This window comes from Haliotis cracherodii, unplaced genomic scaffold (genome assembly GCF_022045235.1).
Source record: "Haliotis cracherodii isolate W230 unplaced genomic scaffold, xgHalCrac1.p SCAF_2, whole genome shotgun sequence".
In the NCBI taxonomy this organism is placed as follows: domain Eukaryota; kingdom Metazoa; phylum Mollusca; class Gastropoda; order Lepetellida; family Haliotidae; genus Haliotis; species Haliotis cracherodii.
This window is the reverse complement of record NW_027266275.1, coordinates 21,016,493-21,041,605: the sequence shown is the minus strand read 5'-3', so window position 1 is coordinate 21,041,605 and position 25,113 is coordinate 21,016,493. Positions and strand designations below refer to the sequence as shown.

General features: G+C 43.9%; 1 protein-coding gene across 1 annotated transcript in view; it reads right to left on the bottom strand.

The window, feature by feature from the left end:
* The window catches only part of LOC139467508 (DNA-dependent protein kinase catalytic subunit-like), a 118,076-nt gene that overhangs the window by 79,754 nt on the left and 13,209 nt on the right, over positions 1-25,113 (bottom strand). The window contains exons 14-34 of the mRNA XM_071249045.1: positions 21,470-21,638; positions 20,344-20,495; positions 19,223-19,354; positions 18,544-18,659; positions 16,687-16,770; positions 14,921-14,996; positions 14,181-14,300; positions 12,406-12,525; positions 11,952-12,108; positions 11,294-11,409; positions 9,743-9,935; positions 8,160-8,371; positions 7,475-7,582; positions 6,195-6,293; positions 5,714-5,841; positions 5,337-5,431; positions 4,578-4,680; positions 2,444-2,568; positions 1,722-1,794; positions 989-1,176; positions 319-463 (exon numbers count right to left, since the gene is read on the bottom strand). Of these exons, the coding sequence (XP_071105146.1) occupies positions 319-463; positions 989-1,176; positions 1,722-1,794; positions 2,444-2,568; positions 4,578-4,680; positions 5,337-5,431; positions 5,714-5,841; positions 6,195-6,293; positions 7,475-7,582; positions 8,160-8,371; positions 9,743-9,935; positions 11,294-11,409; positions 11,952-12,108; positions 12,406-12,525; positions 14,181-14,300; positions 14,921-14,996; positions 16,687-16,770; positions 18,544-18,659; positions 19,223-19,354; positions 20,344-20,495; positions 21,470-21,638 (2,711 nt within the window). The remainder of the gene's footprint in view (positions 1-318; positions 464-988; positions 1,177-1,721; positions 1,795-2,443; positions 2,569-4,577; positions 4,681-5,336; positions 5,432-5,713; positions 5,842-6,194; positions 6,294-7,474; positions 7,583-8,159; positions 8,372-9,742; positions 9,936-11,293; positions 11,410-11,951; positions 12,109-12,405; positions 12,526-14,180; positions 14,301-14,920; positions 14,997-16,686; positions 16,771-18,543; positions 18,660-19,222; positions 19,355-20,343; positions 20,496-21,469; positions 21,639-25,113) is intronic.

The window sequence follows — 25,113 nt, the reverse complement described above, 5'->3', positions numbered from 1 at the left end:
CCCAGCATGTTTGTCAGTCAAATATCTCAAAATGTGTTGCAATTTGCGTTTCAAGTTCATTACTAAAAGTAGCCGCTACGAACATGTGTCTAAAGTTAGCCGTCCTTTTGAATCTGCTCTCAAAAACAATTATAGTCAAGAAGTTCCACGCAATTTGACATAGATATGAATATGGCAATACATATGGTATCAGGATACGTTTCGTATCATGAGCTTGCTGTATCGTTTCACCCATACTCACTAACTCACTCATATTTGTAAATAGTTATGCTATCTATGCTACAATTCCTTCCCTTGACAGAGATACATGTCCAGTACCTGTTGTAGTCGTCTGTTTCCCGGGGGGTGAAGAAGTCGGCTGTTGACTGATGTGTGAACAGTTGTGAGGCACCCTGGATGTCCACCAGGGCCAGCTTCTCACAGAAGTACTGGATACTTGAGAAAACTTGACCCCGGGACTTGCCTGAACCACACACAATGGAGAAACAATGAAACAACATGAAGGAAAGACAAACTATCATCTACCTTACCATGTAGGTATTTAGAACACTGATACCTGTGGTCTGTTTGATAACAATTTGAATTCGTCATTGTAGTTGAAGAAATAACCAGAGTGAGTGAGTGAGTGACAATAATACTACGTATTCTGAGTTGACATCCTCAAATGAGGCAATTAGGAATACGTGGAGAAAATTGGGATCTAAGTCACTGATTTAAAGACAATTGTCATGATTGACTTCAAGGTTTTGATGGAGAAATATGTATCATTTTTTACATTTGATTTTACAAGTCCTCCGCATCTGTAAACCTTCCCATCACAAGCTAAAACAAACGATTATCAAATGATTATTAATTGGTTCTGTATGTGAGAAGATTCAAAATGTTTTCAGGTTCCTAATTTACACAGTAGCCTACTTTTTATCTTCAGATGGGATTCTTTAAGTGTATACAAATATGTTAGACAAAGACACAACGTTCATCACCAGACCTCCAAACAACTCTTCAGGAGTGAGGAAGCCCTGGCCGAACACCCAGGTGTAGCAGTCCAGTGCAGCCAGCAGCATGTCGAACCAGCTGACAGCCGCTGTGAGAGAGAATGTGTCCGCAATGTCCTCCATCCGGGGGCAGCTTGACAGCCCCATCTTGCCATACTCCGCCTGATTGCCTCCCTCAAACCTGCATCAACACAGGGTTACACTGCAGTACAACATTCTGCCCCAATCTTGCCATACTCCGCCTGATTGCCTCCCTCAAACCTGCATCAACACAGGGTTACACTGTAGTACAACATTCTGCCCCAATCTTGCCATACTCCACCTGATTGCCTCCCTCAAACCTGCATCAACACAGGGTTACACTGTAGTACAACATTCTGCCCCAATCTTGCCATACTCCGCCTGATTGCCTCCCTCAAACCTGCATCAATACAGGGTTACACTGTAGAAAAAACATTCTGCCCCAATCTTGCAATACTCCACCTGATTGCCTACCTCAAACCTGCATCAATACAGGGTTACACTGTAGTACAACAGTCTGACCCAATCTTGCCATACTCCACTCTACTACCTCCTCAAACCTGCAGGCTGAAACTACATTAAACATATATCACTCATACCTTGCTGAATAAAGACTCTCACCTCACTCATCACATTCCCAGGTGATCAATACTACACCTCAATCATACGACATCTCTCTGCCACTGACTGAGGCATGAGACTAACCTGGACAGGAAATAGAGCGGCCCTTCCTTGGACTTGAGAAAGGTCTGGAAATATGTCCTGGCAGCCTTGATACCTGCATATACACATCCAGTTACAAAGTTGTCATGTTACCAGTGCATTAACAAATGTTATTGCATGATCAGACATGAATATACCATGATAGACACACAAGACAAACACTACATTTTCATATACGATGTTGAAAATGGTTAACAGTACCTCACAAATATGCTTATTTTGAAAACAAACTGTGGACATGCAAAGACCTAATTTTTTTTAAAATCAAGGACACTCTGAAATAGCAAACCAGTTGAAAATGGTAGGTTTGTGCTCTTGCCAGCTTGACTGATTCTCACATATGTCCTCCATTTATACTCGGATTTGTTTGGTTATTGTTTGTTCTTTAACGCTGCACTAAGTTTGCAAATAATTGAGTCTGGACCAGACAAACCAGTGATCGACATCATGAGCATTGATCTAAATAATTGGGATATGATGACATGCATCAACCAAGTCAGTGAGTCTGACCACCTGATCCCATTTGTCGCCTCTTACGACGAGCATTTGTTGCTGAAGACCAGTTCTAACACGGACCTTCACAGGTATTAAAACTATACAGCTTATAGTATCTGGAACATAAGAATTGTTAAGCAACAATACTATTATGAATCTTGACACTATAAATCACATATTTGGTGAAATTATCTCTTGTTGCTCCTGACCTGGAATCAGTGGTGCCAGACTGACCACAAGCTTCATGCAGGAGTGTCGGCAGTCTGTCTGCGGCCGTCCACACTGCCTGGTCAGCCAGCGCACAGCAATGTCCAGCGTCTTCTTGCTCCATTCCCTGACAGAAACCAGATATTCACAACAAATCAGCATCAACATCCTTAGTGCATCCTCAACAATTCCTATCCTTCAACAGACCCTATCCTTCAACAGTTCCTATAGTTCAACAGTCCCTACACATCAACAGTCCCTATTGTTCAACAGTCCCTACACATCAACAGTCCCTATAGTTCAAGTGAGTTCAACATTTCCTACACATCAACAGTCCCTATAGTTCAACAGTCCCTGTAGTTCAACAGTCCCTACACAGCAACAGTACCTTTAGTGCAACAGTCCCTATAGTTCAACAGTCCCTATAGTTATAGTTCAACTGTCCCTATAGTTCAAGTGAGTTCAACAGTCCCTACACAGCAACAGTCCCAATAGTTCAACAGTCCCTACACATCAACAGTCCCTACACAGCAACAGTATCTTTAGTGCAACAGTCCCTATAGTTCAACCATCCCTATAGTTCAAGTGAGTTCAACAGTCCCTACACAGCAACAGTCCCTATAGTTCAACCGTCCCTATAGTTCAAGTGAGTTCAACAGTCCCTACACAGCAACAGTCCCTTTAGTTCAACAGTCCCTACACAGCAACAGTCCCTATAGTTCAACAGTCCCTACACATCAACAGTCCCTATAGTTCAACAGTCCCTACACATCAACAGTCCCTTTAGTTCAACAGTCCCTACACAGCAACAGTCCCTATAGTTCAACAGTCCCTACACATCAACAGTCCCTATAGTTCAACAGTCCCTACACAGCAACAGTACCTTTAGAGCAACAGTCCCTATAGTTCAACAGTCCCTACACAGCAACAGTCCCTACACAGCAACAGTACCTATAGTTCAACAGTCCCTACACAGCAACAGTCCCTACACAGCAACAGTACCTATAGTTCAACAGTCCCTACACATCAACAGTCCCTATAGTTCAACAGTCCCTACACAGCAACAGTACCTTTAGTGCAACAGTCCCTATAGTTCAACAGTCCCTACACAGCAACAGTCCCTACACATCAACAGTCCCTATAGTTCAACAGTCCCTACACAGCAACAGTCCCTACACAGCAACAGTACCTTTAGTTCAACCGTCCCTATAGTTCAAGTGAGTTCAACAGTCCCTACACAGCAACAGTCCCTTTAGTGCAACAGTCCCTATAGTTCAACAGTCCCTACACAGCAACAGTACCTATAGTTCAACAGTCCCTACACAGCAACAGTCCCTACACAGCAACAGTCCCTATAGTTAACAGTCCCTACACAGCAACAGTCCCTACACAGCAACAGTCCCTACACAGCAACAGTCCCTACACAGCAACAGTCCCTACACAGCAACAGTACCTTTAGTTCAACAGTCCCTATAGTTCAACAGTCCCTACACAGCAACAGTCCCTACACAGCAACAGTCCCTACACATCAACAGTCCCTATAGTTCAACAGTCCCTACACATCAACAGTCCCTACACAGCAACAGTCCCTATAGTTCAACAGTCCCTACAGTTCAACTGTTCCTTAAGTTCAACAGTCCCTACACATCAACAGTCCCTATAGTTCAACAGTCCCTACACAGCAACAGTCCCTACACATCAACAGTCCCTATAGTTCAACAGTCCCTACACATCAACAGTCCCTATATTTCAACAGTCCCTACACAGCAACAGTCCCTATAGTTAAACAGTCCCTACACATCAACAGTCCCTATAGTTCAACAGTCCCTACATATCAACAGTCTCTATAGTTCAACAGTCCCTACACAGAAACAGTCTCTATAGTTCAACAGTCCCTACACAGAAACAGTCCCTATAGTTCAACAGTCCCTACACATTAACAGTTCCTATAGTTCAACAGTCCCTACACATTAACAGTCCCTATAGTTCAACAGTACCTATAGTTCATTAGTTCCTTCAGTTCATGGGTTCCTATACTTCAATGGTTTCCATACTTTAACAGTCATGAAGCTACAGATAGGTAAGAGGCAGTGGTAGATGTTAGTTCACATATCAGGAAGAGAGATCATGTTGTACCTTGGTTCTTCTCGTAGTTTGCTCTCTTTCTTCAGCATGTCAGCACGACCTTTGATGATCTTTTCCAGATGTTCCAAAGCTTTAGTGCATTGTTCCCTTGTACCTTCATCAAGCATCACTTTCACAATATATTATTTCAACACCAGTCAATGTTTAACTTGTGATATACTAAATGTACAATTTTCTAAACTCATGGGATACTTCATGTTGGTTTGTTGTTTAACGCCGCACTCAGCACTATTCCAGCTATTCCATATGACAGCGGTCTGTAAATAATCTAGTCTGGGCCAGACAAACCAGTGCTTGACATCACGAGCATCGATCTACACAATTGGGATATGATGACATGCATCACCCAAGTCAGCGAACCTCACCACATGATCCTGTTAGTTGCCTCTTACGACAAACATAGTCACCTTGTACCACAACCATGGGTTGTTGAATTCTAACCCAGATATTCACCGGGTCGGATAATTCATGAAAAAATTTGGAAAAAAATCAAAGTATATTATAATACCACTCCTTCATCTGAATAAAAAAAATAATTTCAGTACTAAAATGAATCTGAGACACAAGGCTCATGATAATAATAACAAGGAGGTTTTTCAAAAATTCTCATTTTGATCAAGTTTGACAACTTGCATTTGCATATTTCTCAAAACAAAACTGTTTAAGGTTTCTTTACAATAAAATTGAAAACTGAAGAAAACGACAACAAAACAACAATACAATCAGTGAAAGTCTATGACTGTTCCTCACCAAGAGACTTCTGGTCTGAGTGGGCAATACTGAGACTCTCTACGAAGTGCACCAGGATCTGGAAGGTGAACCTGTCCACCAAGGCATCCTCCTCTCTGTGGGACAAAGGAAGCTGTTGGTAATGTCGGCAGTCACAACACACTACTACATCACCAAACGTCAAAGTTCATTCTCTTCAAATAAGTTGTAAGAAGCTAGTTTGGCTTTGGTGCTGTCCATGACAGGAGAATACCAGGAGTGAAAACTTTCATTTTTGTCTTGAGGACAAATTAGGCTATCTGAAACCTCACAGACATTTCTAAAAGCTCAAAAAAAGGTAGACACCTAATTGTTGGTGATGATTTTTAACACCCACTATATTCCTTTGATCCACCTACCTAAACACTGCATAGAAATTATTGAAGGCGAGTGCAGCTCCGAGTCTCTTAAAGGCACTTGGATGGACGGCAAAACTGAACATACGTTTCAACACTGACTTGGCGTTTACAGCGCTCTTCTCCATGGTCTAAAGAAAAAAATGCCACATATTTTACATTGAAAAGGAACATGTAAAACTGATATCCAATATCTGCCATACAATATAATAAGCCAAACCACTCCAATAGTCATCAACCCAACATGTACAGTTGTCATACAATCAATACAAGTGACTCCTTTCAGAATTTGAGATACCATACTGTTTACTTTATATTTAATGCCACAGTAAGCAATACTCCAGTCACATCTCATTGGCCTGTGAACATTGTGAATACCTGAGTCTGGACAAGACAAACCGGTGATTGATATCCCGAGCTTGTCCTTTGAAGAATCCATGTGAGTGAAGTTGATGTGGACTGAATGTCTCACCAAGGTACCAACCTTCTTGCTGGTTTGTTTGATGGACCACTTCAGGAACTCGCGCAGACACCGGGCACTGAAGTCTCGGAGCGCTGTGTCCGTCGCCTGAATGATGCCATCCTAATAAAGATGACACAGACATGAATTTATTCATCATTTAAAAGACAAGTTAACAGGAAAGTCAACAAACCTCAAATTCAGCGTCCTGTTTATATGGACACTACAACTGTGGCAACTGAACAATGTTTAATAGGGTGTGATCATAACAGCTAACGTGCGCAAAAGATTTTCAAGGCTGCTATATGGCCGAAACTTAGCATCTTCTTGTCAGTACATTTTGTTACTACAGTGATCCCTCGCTATTGTGCTCTTCGATAAAGCGCTACCTCGGTTACTACGCGCGGTAACGCATGGCTCCCAAAATTTATGTACACTTTTAATACTGAGAGTTTTACACAGACATAATTGTATTGTTGTTCGTTGTTCATTTGCACTTAACGCTTCTCATTGCATAATCAACCGTTTATCGCTGAATGGAGTTCTAATAATCTGTTTGAAAACATCCGCGGCAAGTCCCGGAAATATGATTGTTCAACTAGTTAACTTTTCACACTATATATATGGGATATTATTAGCTGAGCTTACTAGATTTTTTATTCAGGCTCGTGGCTAAAGTCATCTACTGACATACAGGCTGTCCCTGAGTTTGTTTGTTGTTCAGCGCTACATTCAGCAACATTCCAGCTATATGACAACAGTCTGTAAATATTTCTTCCCTTAATATTAGTATGGGTTTTTTTGTTATTTGTTATTTAATGCCGTACTCAGTCTCTAAAATAATTGATTCTGGATCAGACAACCCAGTGATAGACATCATGAGCACCAATCTACAAATTGGGATATGATAACATACAGCCTGACCATCCGATTCCATTTTTCGCCTTCTACTACAAGCATTGGTTGTTAAAGACCACGACCATTTGTAACCGGGATATTCACAAGGGCGTCCCACATAGGCTGTTCATGTTTCATGTTGTTTAATGCCAACCTAATCAATATTGCAGCTATATGACGGGGGTCTGTAAATAATCGAGTCTGGACCAGACAATCTAGTGATTGACATCATGAGCAATTGGGATATGATGACATACATCAACCATGTCAGTGAGTCTGACCACCCGATCCCATTAATTGCCTCTTAAGACAAGCATAATCGTCTTTTACAGCATGCATGGGTCACTAAAGACCATTTGAACCCCGATCTTCTCGGGGGCATCCCACTTTAGCTACGGCAGACTTACATAGATGGTGTCCAGCAGCGCCATGGTCTCCACACTCTCCGACATCTTGTTGTTGGTGAACCAGTGGATCAGCTGCATGGTCAGAGGTTCAAACAGCTGTCTGGCCACCTGATGGAGATACACACAGATAGTCCGGATCGTGATCAAACCTCAAAAGTTGACATTTCATTTCAATGGCAACCAAATAACATCAACAACCACAAATATAGATTTAGTTGAAGTAATAATTACTGCCATTTTCAGTCTAAGTCAAAGTCATTGCTATGGAATAAATTGCTAAAAATAATTTTTTTTTAAATCCCAAACAATTCAAAGGCACCAGTTTACCACTTGGCCGATGTGCCAAGCTTGGTGAAGAAATATTGTACGGTGTTCAAGATCTGCTCCGGAAAGGAGCACTTGCGCAATTTTCAGTCTAAGTCAAAGTCGATGCCATGGAAACTCAAAAAAATATTTTTTACAAAAATCCCAAACTATCACAAGGTACAAGGTCACCAAGTTTGGTTAAGATATCTCTCATGGTTTTTGAGTTCTGCTGAGGATCGGAAACGTGACGGAAGGATGGAAGGAAGGAAAGACGGACAGCACCCATTCCTGTATCCCCCTTCCACTTTCGTGGTGGAGGATAATAACCCGGAACTAAACCTCAGCATCTTAGACGTAATGGTTACAGTGTCAGTCTCACCAGCTCCACGTCACAGGCCAGCTGCAGGATGGTGGGGAACAGCTTCTTGTACAGCCGGTCCATGGGCATCTTCTTCTGCTTGTCCCCAGGGAGGGTGGCCCCCCGCCCCAGGGTGTACAGCACCAGGGAGTGGAGCAGCTCGCACGCGGCCACCTTGGTCTGCCGGTCCCCGGACTTGGTGGCCAGCTCCACCACGTGAGGCAGGAACTGGTCTAGGGGCACATAACTTAGGTTATGAAAGAGCCTCAAACCAGGGTTGTTAATGATACAGAGTCAGTGACTTGAGAGTAACACTGTTTTGTACAGTACCGTATATGACCGCGGGATAAGCCGACCCCATAGATGAGCCGAGGTCTTAACTTGACCATTGAAATACGAAAGAAAATGATATGACCCGCAGATAGCCGAACCAGGAAGTGAAAAAAACACTGCGAAATTCGGCTTATACGTGGTCATATACGGTATTACCAGGCCTCAAAGTTTACATTTTTACCAAGAAGCCATATGGTTACAAGTATTTTTTGATGTTAGTGGAAACTGTACTTGAGTTTTGTTATTTGTGCCTCGAACAATGACGCAATTTATGTTACTACATTATGTAGGTATATCCTTGCTTATCCAATAAATTATCAACTAAAATAAAGTACTAATTAGATGAATATTTATGTATTTCAGTTCATTGTTGACTTTAGGAGGAATTATTTGCAAGTACAATCAGTAGCAGTTTATTTTTGTGTCTACATATGTGTAGCAATAGAATTTAGTCACACAAGATATTTTTCATGGTAGTCATTTGGCTACCTCTGAATTTTAGACAATAGACAAATTGCAATTTAGGTCGCACTGGCGACCCTTTTATTCACAACTTTGTGCCCTGATTACTGTTAGAAACAAGCACAGCTACATGTGAAACAAAAAACAAATGAGTCTCCATGCCTTTGTTATCTTAAGTTGGGTAATGGTCTCATTATAGGGATTAATTCTGTGCTTGAAGCATTCCTTGAAAATAAGTTGATTGTTTGTTGTTTAACGCCACACTCAGCAATATTCCAGCTATATTAAAGCGGTCTGTAAATAATCGAGTCTGGACCAGACAATCCAGTGATTGACAGCATGAGCATCTATCAACGCATTTGGGATCGATGACATGCATCAACCAAGTCAACGAGTCTGACCACCCGATCCCCTTAGTCGACTTTTACAACAAGGAGAGTCGCCTTTTATGGCAAGCATGGGTTGCTGAAGACCTGTTCTACCCCAGATCTTCACGGGCCTTTGAAAATAAGGAAATAACATGAAAAGGTAGGAGGTAAAATGGTAGTGACTGCTTTTAACAGGTTTATATCACTGACTGGCCTAAACATTTCACTCACTGATAACTTTGGAATGAGTGAGTGAGTATGGGTTTATGCCGCTTTTAGCAATATTCCAGCAATATCACGGCGGGGGACACCAGAAATGGGCTTCACACAATGTACCCATTTTGGGAATCGAACCTGGGTCTTCCGCGTGACGAGCGAACGCTTTAACCACTAGGCCACCTGACCGCCCTACTAAACTTTGGAGGTTTGAAGCAGGCTTACCAAAGTATATAGTTGGTTTCATATCAATGAAGGGCATGTCAAACTTGAGGTGCTGTTTTGTGTCCCAGGCAATGGCCTGCTTGCTGATCTCCTCATCAGCGCGAGACAGCAGAGCATGGTTGATGCCCCCGCCGAGAGATCCCAGGTAGTGCATGACTCTCTGTTTCACTACGGCCAGCTGTGACTCATAGCCCTGTAACACACAGGGACTCATAGTTATAGTCATCACACGGTCCTGTGTTATGTTCAAGGTTGAGTCAGTCACAGCTATCACACGGTCCTGTGTTTACGTTCAAGGTAGAGTCAGTCATAGCTATCACACGGTCCTGTGTTTACGTTCAAGGTAGAGTCAGTCACAGCTATCACACGGTCCTGTGTTTACGTTCAAGGTAGAGTCAGTCATAGCTATCACACGGTCCTGTGTTTATGTTCAAGGTAGAGTCAGTCACAGCTATCACACGGTCCTGTGTTTATGTTCAAGGTAGAGTCAGTCACAGCTATCATGCTGTCCTGTGTTTATGTTCAAGGTAGACTCAGTCATAGCTATCGTGCTGTCCTGTGTTTACGTTCAAGGTAGAGTCAGTCACAGCTATCATGCTGTCCTGTTTATGTTCAAGGTAGACTCAGTCATAGCTATCATGCTACCTTGTGTTTACGTTCAAGGTAGAGTCAGTCACAGCTATCATGCTGTCCTATGTTATGTTCAAGGTAGAGTCAGTCATAGCTGTCACACTGTCCTGTGTTATGTTCAAGGTAGAGTCAGTCAAAGCTATCACACTGTCCTGTGTTATGTTCAAGGTAGAGTCAGTCAAAGCTATCGTGCTGTCCTGTGTTTATGTTCAAGGTAGAGTCAGTCATAGCTATCGTGCTGTCTTGTGTTTTCGTTCAAGGTAAAGTCAGTCTTAGCTATCGTGCTGTCTTGTGTTAACGTTCAAGGTAGAGTCAGTCATAGCTATCATGCTGTCTTGTGTTTACGTTAAAGGTAGAGTCAGTCATAGCTATCGTGCTGTCTTGTGTTTACTTTCAAGGTAGAGTCAGTCATGGCTATCACACTGTCCTGTGTTTACGTTCAAGGTAGAGTCAGTCATAGCTATCATGCTGTCTTGTGTTTACGTTAAAGGTAGAGTCAGTCATAGCTATCGGGCTGTCTTGTGTTTACTTTCAAGGTAGAGTCAGTCATGGCTATCACACTGTCCTGTGTTTACGTTCAAGGTAGAGTCAGTCATAGCTATCGTGCTGTCCTGTGTTTACGTTCAAGGTAGACTCAGTCAAAGCTATCACACTGTCCTGTGTTATGTTCAAGGTAGAGTCAGTCAAAGCTATCACACTGTCCTGTGTTATGTTCAAGGTAGAGTCAGTCAATGTTATCACACTCTTCTGATTATGTTCTTGGTAGGACATCAGTCAGTCACTGTTATCACGTTATTCTATGAAGCAGGGGCAACAGTGCCACAATAAAGTAATATACTATACCACATGACTGTGTAAGAACCTCTGAAGTACTACTACTGTGGGGTACATTTCTTAGGACGTCATTCTGAAGTCACAAACCTTATCACTCGCCATCTTCTTGTCCTTCACCTTCCTCACGGTGACCTTTTTCCGACCTCTCTTTGACTTTGAGGACTTCACTGTTACTGTGCTGTCCACATTCACCTCTTCAGCACCTGAAAATTACAACTTTGGGTAAAATATAAGATTTGATGGCTTTTTAAAAATGCATAAGATTTCTAAAAGTGCTTATTTCCACCCTTCACGAAGATGCCAAGGAGGTAATATAAGCGTGATTATGGTACAAAATACTTACATGCATACCATTCCGATATATGATACATGCATAATATGATAGAGTTACTGTACTTTAAGAATTAGGAAATTAATATGTCCAGACCAAAGACTGAGATTTAATACAAACAATCAAAATCTACAATGGCACAGGAAAGCACATGTTTAAATGCTACAATTTCAAATTATTCACCGTGACCTTTTAAACAATATAATTACTTCACAATGGAAAAAACAATTACCATAGAGCAAGCCATTTGATAATTCAGATACATGGACCAAAAGCTAAAAATGACTTTCAATGGTTGTGAAGTCATCAAATTGAACTGCTTCCAAAGCATGTAAAGTTCCGATACACAAGAAGTGTTTTGTATACTCTCCCTCTTATCAAACAACATGGACACAACAGCAACTTGTAACCTGCCTTTGTCTACAGTTCTGATATAGTTGTCCAGAAAAGGCAGGATGTCCTTATAGTGAGGGTGTAGAATCCGCTCTGGAAGGTGAGAGCTCCAGTACTCAAGGGCGTCAAGGCCAATAACTGCCAAGGGGAGATAACTCAGACCCAGGGTCAAAGTCACCTAAACAACATGGACGATACATGTAGGGGGATGGCATTATCAAGAACACCACCAAAACAAGTTTACTCTCTTTTGCTATCAGAAACATGAGACATATCCTCAACAAGTCAACATTCCTTTTTCTAGCAACACATAAATGTATCAAAGCGATGTGGTGAATTAACTAACTTTAAGAGCACATACTGGGTAAAATGACAAAAAACAATGAAAGTAATAAATAAACATAAGGAGAATTGGACAACTAGTAATTCATTAAACTTGTTTAACCCACTCAAGGGTGTTACACACTGCACCTACCTGAATGGCTGGGACAATCTCTGTCATCTGTTCGGCTATGATCTCCTTGGGCAGGGCAAGGACCAGGGTCAGGCAGGTGGCCAGGAGGTCATCACGGTACTGCTTCATCCTCACCAGCACCTCAACACAACAGCAGCACACAGTAATACAGTGTTCATACCTCAACACAAAAACAGCACACAGTAATACAGTGATTATACCTCAACACAAAAGCAGCACACAGTGTTCATACCTCAACACAACAGCAGCACACAGTGATAGTGTTCATACCTTAACACAACAGCAGCACACAGTGATAGTGTTCATACCTCAACACAACAGCAGCACACAGCAATACAGTGTTCATACCTCAACACAACAGCAACACATAGTGATACAGCATTCATACCTCAACACAACAGCAGCACATAGTGATAGTGTTCATACCTCAACACAACAGCAGCACACAGTGATAGTGTTCATACCTCAACACAACAGCAACACACAGTAATACAGTGTTCATACCTCAACACAACAGCAACACACAGTAATACAGCGTTCATACCTCAACACAACAGCAACACACAGTAATACAGTGTTCATACCTCAACACAACAGCAACACACAGTAATACAGCGTTCATACCTCAACACAACAGCAGCACACAGTAATACAGTGTTCATACCTCAACACAACAGCAACACACAGTAATACAGTGTTCATACCTCAACACAACAGCAACACATAGTAATACAGTGTTCATACCTCAACACAACAGCAACACACAGTAATACAGTGTTCATACCTCAACACAACAGCAACACATAGTAATACAGTGTTCATACCTCAACACAACAGCAGCACACAGTAATACAGTGTTCATACCTCAACACAACAGCAGCACACAGTAATACAGTGTTCATACCTCAACACAACAGCAGCACACAGTAATACAGTGTTCATACCTCAACACAACAGCAGCACACAGTAATACAGTGTTCATACCTCAACACAACAGCAGCACACAGTAATACAGTGTTCATACCTCAACACAACAGCAGCACACAGTAATACAGTGTTCATACCTCAACACAACAGCAACACACAGTAATACAGCGTTCATACCTCAACACAACAGCAACACACAGTAATACAGTGTTCATACCTCAACACAACAGCAACACACAGTAATACAGCGTTCATACCTCAACACAACAGCAGCACACAGTAATACAGTGTTCATACCTCAACACAACAGCAACACACAGTAATACAGTGTTCATACCTCAACACAACAGCAACACATAGTAATACAGTGTTCATACCTCAACACAACAGCAACACACAGTAATACAGTGTTCATACCTCAACACAACAGCAACACATAGTAATACAGTGTTCATACCTCAACACAACAGCAGCACACAGTAATACAGTGTTCATACCTCAACACAACAGCAGCACACAGTAATACAGTGTTCATACCTCAACACAACAGCAGCACACAGTAATACAGTGTTCATACCTCAACACAACAGCAGCACACAGTAATACAGTGTTCATACCTCAACACAACAGCAACACACAGTAATACAGCGTTCATACCTCAACACAACAGCAACACACAGTAATACAGTGTTCATACCTCAACACAACAGCAACACATAGTAATACAACGTTCATACCTCAACACAACAGCAACACACAGTGATAGTGTTCATACCTCAACACAACAGCAACACATAGCAATACCGCTCTCTGAAGCTGTCAAGTTCTAATGTTCATCTGCTGATTACCTCTTTTGAGAACTTCTTCATGAGCTGGTAGCTGACAAGTTTCTGCTGGGGTCCCTCCCCGGGGGAGTCATCAACGTCCATGGCATCAGCGGACTTGACTGGACTCACAGGGGCCACATTCTGGCGGTAAACCACACACTATCAATGCCCTTCCATATGTACATATGTAAACAACTTCTCCAAGAATGTGACTGACTTGTAAGTGACTCCTGTGTTTATCTTTCCACTACATTTGTCACTCACCATCCTTATTCCCCATCTGGGTTGGTTGGTTTGTTGTTTAACGCCGTACTCAGCAATATTCCAGCTATATGACAGCGGTCTGTAAATAATTGAGTCTGGACCAGACAATGCAGTGATTAATATCATGAGCATCGAGCCACTCAGTTGGGATCGATGACATGCATCAACCAAGTCAGCGAGCCTGACCACCTGATCCTGTTAGTCGCCTTTTACGACAAGCATAGTCGCCTTTTATGGCAAGCATGGGTTGCTGAAGACCTATTCTGACCCGGAATCTTCACGGGTCCCCTATCAGGGACCCGTTCCACAAAGTGTTCATAGCGGTAAGGTGATCATAACTCTTATACTTAAACATAGACTTACAACTGTCAAAGTGCTACGATTGCTTTGTGGAACGGGGCTCTGGACAAATGCTAGCACATAGTTATCCCTCTTTTCCTTTCCACACCACCAAAAAGTGGCAAACCCAAAGCTTTTGTCTTTACTAACTGTCCTACCTTGAAATAGTCGAGCTTGTTCCCTATCTTCATTGCAACAGCCAGCATCTTGTAGAAGCCGGACACAAGAGGATTCCTGGATTAGAGAAGGGGACATTAGGTAGACTTTATATGACACATGTTGAACCCAACTACCTGCTCCTATGCCAATCCCAAAGTTCACTTTAACAAATTAACTGAAAAAGGGCCAAAAATGTTTCTGAAAAAAAAAAGTATTGAAAATCATATTAGGATCACTTGAACAATTTCAGGCGCCATCAGTAGTGGAAACATGCTCACTAGATCAACCCAGTGGTTTCAGAAATCAAGATGCATAAAGATGAGGGATGACGGACGAATACTTCATGCAATGACATCTCTAGGGATTCTATTGAGCGAGTGAGTATTGTTTTATGCCGCTTTTAGCAATATTCCAGCAATATCATGGTGGGGGACACCAGAAATGGTCTTCACACATTGTACCCATGTCGGGAATCAAACCCGTGGGTCTTCGCTGTGACGAGCAAATGTTTTAAACACAAGGCTACCCGACCGCCCCCCCTAGGGATTCTAACTCAGGTGAGCTAAATTAACACTTGGTTTTCAAGCACTGTTTGGTAAGGGTGATGGCGCACATGTATGTTGTTGATTGCCTCAGGCAATCATGGCGGGGGACACCTGAATTGGCTTCACACATTTTACCCATGTCAGGAATCAAACCCGGGGGTCCTTGGTGTGACGAGCAAACGCTTTAACTACAAGGCTACTCGACCGCCCCTCTAGGGATTCTTACTCAGGTGAGCTAAATGCACATTTGGTTTTCAAGCACTGTTTGGTAACGGTGATGGAGTACATGTATGTTGTTGATTGCCTCAGCCCACAACAGTCCAGCTCAAAAGAGAATCTCAAGGCTACTCGACCGCCCCTCTAGGGATTCTTACTCAGGTGAGCTAAATGCACATTTGGTTTTCAAGCACTGTTTGGTAAGGGTGATGGAGTACATGTATGTTGTTGATTGCCTCAGCCCACAACAGTCCAGCTCAAAAGAGAATCTCACTCACCTGAGTGTCTAATGATATCAAATATATGAACACAAGATGATAAAAGTAGAAAACTCTGAGACTTGCGGGGGAGTCTTACATTATTATCAACGACTGTTGGTATGTTTGAATTCAAATGAACTCAGGTGAGATTCTATTTATCGTCACAAATAATTCTTCGAACTTTTTCGGTTTGTAAACAGCAAAAACCAGTGCCTTGAATGTGAAAAGCAGAGCTGACCAGCTTCAGTCGCAGAGAGTTAAGTTATGTCACTTGAGGTATGAACCTCAATGAAGTGTTCATACCTCAACACAAAGTAACCAATGACGTCACAATCGTCTGCAAATCATTGTGATGCAATTTACAGTAGAGACGCAATCTCACTGAAGCGATATCGTCTGTGGTGGTCACTTTTGGATGATAAATAACTGCAGCCTGTAAATAGAGTCTTGGCCAGACAAACCAGTTGATATTAACGTACCAACATATGAACGTACCACACCACTGAGGTTTGATGACACACAATCAGCCAAGTCACATAACCGGACCACCGGCTCCAAACTAGTCACCTCTCCGATGAGCAATAGAGTGCAGGGACCTATTCTAATGCAGGACAGCATTTTACCACCGGGTACCACCATAGCACACTTACTCATCTTTAAAATAATTTTGCCTTAATTTCAGTCATCACTTGACAAGAAATTTATTTTTAGAGAACAGAACAAGAATCCTGTAAATGAACTTACTGAGTGGAGAGCAGTATGACGGAGTGACAAAAGGTGAACAGCCATCTTTCAAACAGCTCGTAGTGGCACACAGGCAGCAGGTCTCTGAAACACACAAAGGCATGATGCAGCACAAATTGAAACTGAAATAACACCAACTTACTGTGGTCTCACACTCAAGATGATGATTGAAAGGATTGTGGTTTATCAGACTTTCAGAAATACTCCTAAAATGGGCATAAACACCATTATATCTACAGCAGACACAGAAGCAGTTGGACTGGTCCGTAATGAGGCAGGTTATGATTACGTATCTAAACTCTGCATTCATATAGGTGAGATGACATGGGGTTTACCGTCGCGTCCAAGCCACGTGTGTGTGTGTGTGTGTGTGTGTGTGTGTGTGTGTGTGTGTGTGTGTGTGTGTGTGTGTGTGTGTGTGTGTGTGTGTGTGTGTGTGTGTGTGCTTGTACTAGTCCGGACTGATGCCAATTTATAGTGCTAGCTCACTCAGATATCATGCAACAGTTTAACATGAATACCCAACTCAGACACAGTATACTGACTCCAAGCCGACCAGTCCTTGTTTTAGCCCCTTAATGTCAAGTGCCAAACAGGGTAACAACAAGTACCATCTTTTAACGTCTTTTGCTATCACGCGGTCGGGGATTGAACCCCGAACCTTCCGCTCTCCGGGCGGACGCTCTACCACTAGACCACGGAGGCGGTCTGCATTCGTAGAGAGAATGAGGGGAGCACAAGTGGTTTACAGCACAAAAGTGACATTAAGAGTTCTATCCCTTCGTCCATTAGGATGCACTGGTCCTTGGAATCCTTGGAATAACTTGATTCATTTATCATCATCATTCTGTAATACTCAACTTGTCAGTGGGGTGAACTAAAGATTGACTAGGTGCTGAAATGGGGGCGTACTACAACAGACCTGTACGCTCCACCAGATTGACGAGGTGCTGGAATGAGGGCATACTACAACAGACCTGTACGGTCCACCAGATTGATGAGGTGCTGGAATGAGGGCATACTACAACAGACCTGTACGGTCCACCAGATTGACGAGGTGCTGGAATGAGGGCATACTACAACAGACCTGTACAGCCCACCAGACTGACGAGGCGCTGGAATGGGGGCATACTACAACAGACCTGTACGCTCCACCAGATTGACGAGGTGCTGGAATGGGGGCATACTACAACAGACCTGTACGCTCCACCAGATTGATGAGGTGCTGGAATGGGGGCATACTACAACAGACCTGTACGGTCCACCAGATTGACGAGGTGCTGGAATGGGGGCATACTACAACAGACCTGTACGGTCCACCAGATTGACGAGGTGCTGGAATGGGGGCATACTACAACAGACCTGTACGCTCCACCAGATTGACGAGGTGCTGGAATGGGGGCATACTACAACAGACCTGTACGCTCCACCAGATTGATGAGGTGCTGGAATGGGGGCATACTACAACAGACCTGTACGGTCCACCAGATTGACGAGGTGCTGGAATGGGGGCATACTACAACAGACCTGTACGGTCCACCAGATTGACGAGGTGCTGGAATGGGGGCATACTACAACAGACTTGTACGGTCCACCAGATTGACGAGGTGCTGGAATGGGGGCATACTACAACAGACCTGTACGGTCCACCAGATTGATGAGGGGCTGGAATGGGGGTGCACTACAACAGACTTGTATGGTCCACAAGATTGACGAGGGGCTGGAATGGGGGCGTACTACAACAGACCTGTACAGTCCACCAGATTGATGAGGGGCTGGAATGGGGGTGCACTACAACAGACTTGTATGGTCCACAAGATTGACGAGGGGCTGGAATGGGGGCGTACTACAACAGACCTGCAGAAGTCAACCAGGTTGATGAGGACCTGGAAGTCTCGGGGTCTGTTGGCCTGGACTCCGGATGTTGGGTCTGCTGATGTCTCTACTCCGTCATCTGGTACTGACTCTTCTCCCTGAAGTAACAAACCCACAGGGTCAGTCTCTAGCTTTCTACGACACATCTCAAGACAATTGTAATCACTAGTACCTCAGTAATTAAGGATGCATGTTTGACTTTTACTTTTAGTTTGAGCTAGATAGTAGCGTGAGCACATGTTAAAAAGTGGGTGCCAAAATTTATCATTGAAAGTATATCATTTTTTTCCTTCTTATGAGGATCAAAGAAATATTTGTAAGAAATAATCTTGGGGCAAGGTAGTTCTTTGATGAAGATAAGGAGCAGGGGGGTAGCCTAGTGGTTAAAACATTTGCTTGTCATGCCGTAGGCCCAGATTCCAAAGCCCTTTTCTCTAGTCCCCTGCTGTGACATTGTAAGAATATTGATACAAGTGGCGTAAAACCGTACTTACTCACTCACAGTAGAAGAAAAATACATGACAACAAATCTGCAATGTACATCAATAATGATCTGAACTGATTTGAATTGACCCAGGATCATGGTTTCAAAAACAAGACAGTGAGCTTTGAAGACAAGGAGCCCAAACTGTTGAGACTGTAATGTCTCGTTGGTGTACACCGCTACCTTCTCGGCTGCTGATGAGAGGTCCAGTTTATTGAGGATCTTGATTGTGGAGGTCATCAGTTCCTCGTACATGGCCTCGGTCAGCCGGTGGCGGTCGGCAATGCTGATGTCCTCACTGGCAAACGACTGAAAGAGAAGAGACAAAAGACTGCCAAGCTTCTCACATTACAAACAAATGCAATGAAAATACTCGTACTACAGCTTATTTAACTCATCTGCCGAGTTTCATATTCAGTTATATGTATATATATAAAACAGCTATAGGATAAATCACAAAGAAAATTAAAGTGTGAAGTGTGGTTTATTTCACAATAAAACATTGTTCTATCATGACGTCATTTTTGCGCCCCTCATGGTGTTTTGTCCCTGCAGTGTTTTATTGTACGATAAACAACTCCAATTCGTTTATTTCTTAAATATACAATACTAGTTTTAGTGAATGAGAGGGTGAGTTGTATTCAACTCCACTTTGTAAATGATTTTCTACATTGCGGAAACCCAAGGCACTCGGCAGTGGTGCATCCAGTGAAGGAATTCATGGGGTTTGACATTCAAAAATCCTGGACCCGTCTCAACTGGGTAGGGATCATTTATCAAGGCTAAATCAAACCCATGACTGCATCCTATGGATAGCTGTTCCTAAGATTGAGAAGGGAAACAATTCTGCAACCGTAAACTACGAATCAGCTTCCCTACTTCTAAAACAAACAGGAAACCGATGACAACTATGATAGCTCATGATCCTACTGCTTGGTCACAGGCCACTAGTCCACTGTGAAGCTGTGAACTAGTTGGATTTAATAGATCTTTTGAAAATGAAGCTTGCGAGTTCGATCTACAGAACCTGTCTATTTACATAATTTGGCGAACTCACTGAAGCATACCTATTATGGCATTGACTGCCCTGTAGTACTGTGTCAATGGGCATTGGATGATTCCTTGCCTTCAGCACCATAAGGTGACCCGTCAGGTAGCTGGTGCATTTAGGATTTGATAGATGAGTAAAGGAAGGCGTTTACTTGAATACATCGATGTGCTGCATCACTACCGGCATTGTTATCTGCCTTAACTCATGGTGTTTACCTGTGAACAGACGTGAATAAAGTGATGTCTACCTTGATTCTGGCACTGTTCAGCAGCGTCTGCCACAGCTCAATGAAGTCCTTGTATGACACTTTCTTCTCCATGACATCTGCCGTCTGCTCCTCCGTCTGCTCCGTGTCCAGGCTGACTGGGTGGGAGCAGGTACGAATCAGGCCTTGATACACTGAAACACACGAGGCAAACAGTTCTTACAGTAATGCTCCTGTGGCTCCTCAAAGACATTGAACATCCCCCTTGATCCCTGACAATTCTTACAGTAATGCTCCTGTGGCTCCTCGAAGACATTGAACATCTCCCTTGATCCCTGACAATTCTTACATTAATGCTCCTGTGGCTCCTCGAAGACATTGAACATCCCCCTTGATCCCTGACAGAGGTATTAAGTATTGGCTAGTGCCCTACTAATGGTGATATAAACTTTCAACATAGCAAAGTCCCTGTGACCTGCAGAGGCGGATCACTAAACAGTTTATACCACCTGGGCCTCTAATGCGATGAGCTTTACGCGACAATGCACAATCATGAAGCAAGAATTGCTCCCATTTCGTCTGAATCGAATCGTCCAACCTCGGGACGTTACATGAAACAATGAACATAATGCATCCTAGTGGTATAATGTTAAATAAATACTCTAATATTTTGGTCATAACTTTGGTCATTATTTATGATGATGGAACTGTATGTTCCCTGTTAAATCCTTATCAGAACTTTGGTCTGATATTGACTTTGGTCTGAACTTCCTATAATTCTAATTATATTTATTGTTTCCTTCGTGAAAATATCTAAGAACTACATTATTACTTGGGATGTTTCTCCCCATAATTGACTTTTTTATGCATCCACTTGTATTTTTGCTTTTGTTTGTTTGTTTGTTTGTTGTTTAACGCTGCACTCAGCAATATTCCAGCTATATGACGGGGGTCTGGAAATAATCCAGTCTGGACCAGAAAATCCAGTGATTGACATCATGAGCATCAATCCACACAATTGTGATACAATGACATGTATCAATCAAGTCAGCGAGCCTGACCACCCGATCCCTTTAGCCGCATTTCACGGCAAGCATGGGTTGCTGAATACCTATTCTACCCTGGATCTTCAGGAGTCATATTTTGGCTGAGTTCCTAAAGTACTGACCCATGCCTGAGAGGACCTGCTGGAACGTTGTTCCTTTAGCCATGAGAGCCAGCAAAACCTGCAGCATGGCCTTCTGGCAGATGAAGCGGAGCTTAGCATGGACCTGGGGGAAGTTCTCCAGCAGTAAGACCAGCAAGTGTTCCAAGGTGGCAGCGTAGGTGTCCGACACCTGCAATACACACAGATTAGAAACAGATGAAGCGGAGCTTAGCATGGACCTGGGGGCAGTTCTCCAGCAGTAAGACCAGCAGGTGTTCCAAGGTGGCAGCGTAGGTGTCCGACACCTGCAATACACACAGATAAGAAACAGATGAAGCGGAGCTTAGCATGGACCTGGGGGCAGTTCTCCAGCAGTAAGACCAGCAGGTGTTCCAAGGTGGCAGCGTAGGTGTCCGACACCTGCAATACACACAGATTAGAAACAGATGAAGCGGAGCTTAGCATGGACCTGGGGGCAGTTCTCCAGCAGTAAGACCAGCAGGTGCTGCAGGCTGGCAGCGTAGGTGTCCGACACCTGCAATACACACAGATTAGAAACAGATGAAGCGGAGCTTAGCATGGACCTGGGGGCAGTTCTCCAGCAGTAAGACCAGCAGGTGTTCCAAGGTGGCAGCGTAGGTGTCCGACATCTGCAATACACACAGATTAGAAACAGATGAAGCGGAGCTTAGCATGGACCTGGGGGCAGTTCTCCAGCAGTAAGACCAGCAGGTGTTCCAAGGTGGCAGCGTAGGTGTCCGACACCTGCAATACACACAGATTAGAAACAGATGAAGCGGAGCTTAGCATGGACCTGGGGGCAGTTCTCCAGCAGTAAGACCAGCAGGTGTTCCAAGGTGGCAGCATAGGTGTCCGACACCTGCAATACACACAGATTAGAAACAGATGAAGCGGAGCTTCACATGGACCTGGGGGCAGTTCTCCAGCAGTAAGACCAGCAGGTGTTCCAAGGTGGCAGCGTAGGTGTCCGACACCTGCAATACACACAGATAAGAAACAGATGAAGCGGAGCTTAGCATGGACCTGGGGGCAGTTCTCCAGCAGTAAGACCAGCAGGTGTTCCAAGGTGGCAGCGTAGGTGTCCGACACCTGCAATACACACAGATTAGAAACAGATGAAGCGGAGCTTAGCATGGACCTGGGGGCAGTTCTCCAGCAGTAAGACCAGCAGGTGCTGCAGGCTGGCAGCGTAGGTGTCCGACACCTGCAATACACACAGATTAGAAACAGATGAAGCGGAGCTTAGCATGGACCTGGGGGCAGTTCTCCAGCAGTAAGACCAGCAGGTGTTCCAAGGTGGCAGCGTAGGTGTCCGACATCTGCAATACACACAGATTAGAAACAGATGAAGCGGAGCTTAGCATGGACCTGGGGGCAGTTCTCCAGCAGTAAGACCAGCAGGTGTTCCAAGGTGGCAGCGTAGGTGTCCGACACCTGCAATACACACAGATTAGAAACAGATGAAGCGGAGCTTAGCATGGACCTGGGGGCAGTTCTCCAGCAGTAAGACCAGCAGGTGTTCCAAGGTGGCAGCATAGGTGTCCGACACCTGCAATACACACAGATTAGAAACAGATGAAGCGGAGCTTCACATGGACCTGGGGGCAGTTCTCCAGCAGTAAGACCAGCAGGTGCTGCAGGCTGGCAGCGTAGGTGTCCGACACCTGCAATACACACAGATTAGAAACAGATGAAGCGGAGCTTAGCATGGACCTGGGGGCAGTTCTCCAGCAGTAAGACCAGCAGGTGCTGCAGGCTGGCAGCGTAGGTGTCCGACACCTGCAATACACACAGATTAGAAACAGATGAAGCGGAGCTTAGCATGGACCTGGGGGAAGTTCTCCAGCAGTAAGACCAGCAGGTGCTGCAGGCTGGCAGCATAGGTGTCCAAAACTAAACTATTAACATTTGAAGTGTACATAATATCACAGTTTAAGATGCATCAAATAAATGATGTTTTAAATTTTACAATGAAGTGTATATCTTATCCTATCTTACACTATATATTTCTTCCTTCTTCTTTCTATCCTTATGTGGAAACATGCTTGAACAAAGTTTCCAACTTTTAAAAACATTTCACCCAAACACCAGCTCCCAAACAAATAAACGACATACTGTAATCCCGTGACAACCTGTTGGCAAAGAGGTATGGGGTAGATTAGACCATGGAAGTTGGTATAAGCACGTCTTAAAGTGGTCGTCCCTGATAGAGGAGTACTGGAGGAGATCACAGCAGCTGAGAGCTGTGATGGTGCCAACATTATGAGCAATGAGATCCATGACGCCGATAAATTTACTTCTCATAAAGGCGTCTTCGGAGGACATGGCGCATGGAACGAACAAGGCAATGGCTTCCGTGGGAGTGTACACAGGATAGTAGAATTCAAATGGGTGAGGTTGCATGTCAATGCATGTAGCAGAAGAATGCTTGGGGATGGGAGTAGCAATATCACCATCCAGTTCCAGAGCCACAGCGATAGCCAACAAACCATGGGTGCCGGTTTCAGCCAAGTTGAACAGAGGAGTTTGACGTTGATCCCGCAAAAGCTTTGTATAGATTACTAGCAACATCATACATGGTGGGCTGGGAGGCAGCGTGATGGCAGAGGAACTGGCACCATAGGTATAATGAAACCAGTAAGATGGTCATCAGCTGAGATATTTTGCTTCAATTGGAGCCTGTTCACTATCCAAGGATGATGTTCAGATCTGCGGTGTCAAAGCTGCTAGTGGAGGCGGCAGGGAAGGTCTGGTGAGTCAATGAGTATGGTTTTACAGCGCTTTTAGCCATATTCCAGCAATATCACGGCGAGGGGACACCAGAAATGGGCTTCACACATTGTACCCATGTGAAGAATTGAACCCGGATCTTCAGCATGACGAGCGAACACTTTAACCACTAGGCTACCCAGCCGCCCCTCAGGGAAGGACTGACTGTCCATGGTGACATTTGGCCTCTCAGTAGTAGCATCAGGCTGAACAGGATCAGAGGACCAGGGATGTCGAAGAGGAAGTCGTGGCGTCTCGAGGAGGCAACAGTGGTTGACCAGGATGTTGTTGTAGGGCAGAAGTCATGGCCTGCAGAACCGACTCAAAGTCAGTAGCCGAGAATCTAGTCTGGTCCCGATGATCCCAGGAGGTAGGGAAGGGAGTGTAGATGGAGGGATCCCTGTAGTAAGTGCAGGCACAGCTTGGGTTTGTTGTGCAGGAGCCAGAGACGGAAAACACGTCATCGATCTACTGTGGGATTGTCAATCCGAACAGGTGAGGAACCTCGATGTGTAGAAGGGGGTCGACGACGATCAGGAAGAGTATATGAGCATGTGATGATATCAATCCGTAGGCAGAGGGTATCAATCACAGCTGTGATGATGATCCCTGTAATCGCTATGCTAATGGTGATTCATGGATGATGGCCGAAGTGAGTTCAAGGCGTAAAGACGGGAACAATTCTGACGATGATGATGACCTGAACGACTGGTATAAGTAGAGCGATTTTGTCTCAATGATCGATCCGCAGAATCTGTGTATTTTATAATCGTCCTCAGGAGGATGGAGTTCATCCTGTTGAGCTGGAGGGTTCCATGACTTATCAGTCGCTTTGTCGTGAGATCGATCTGTAGAGCGTCAATCCTTATAATGGC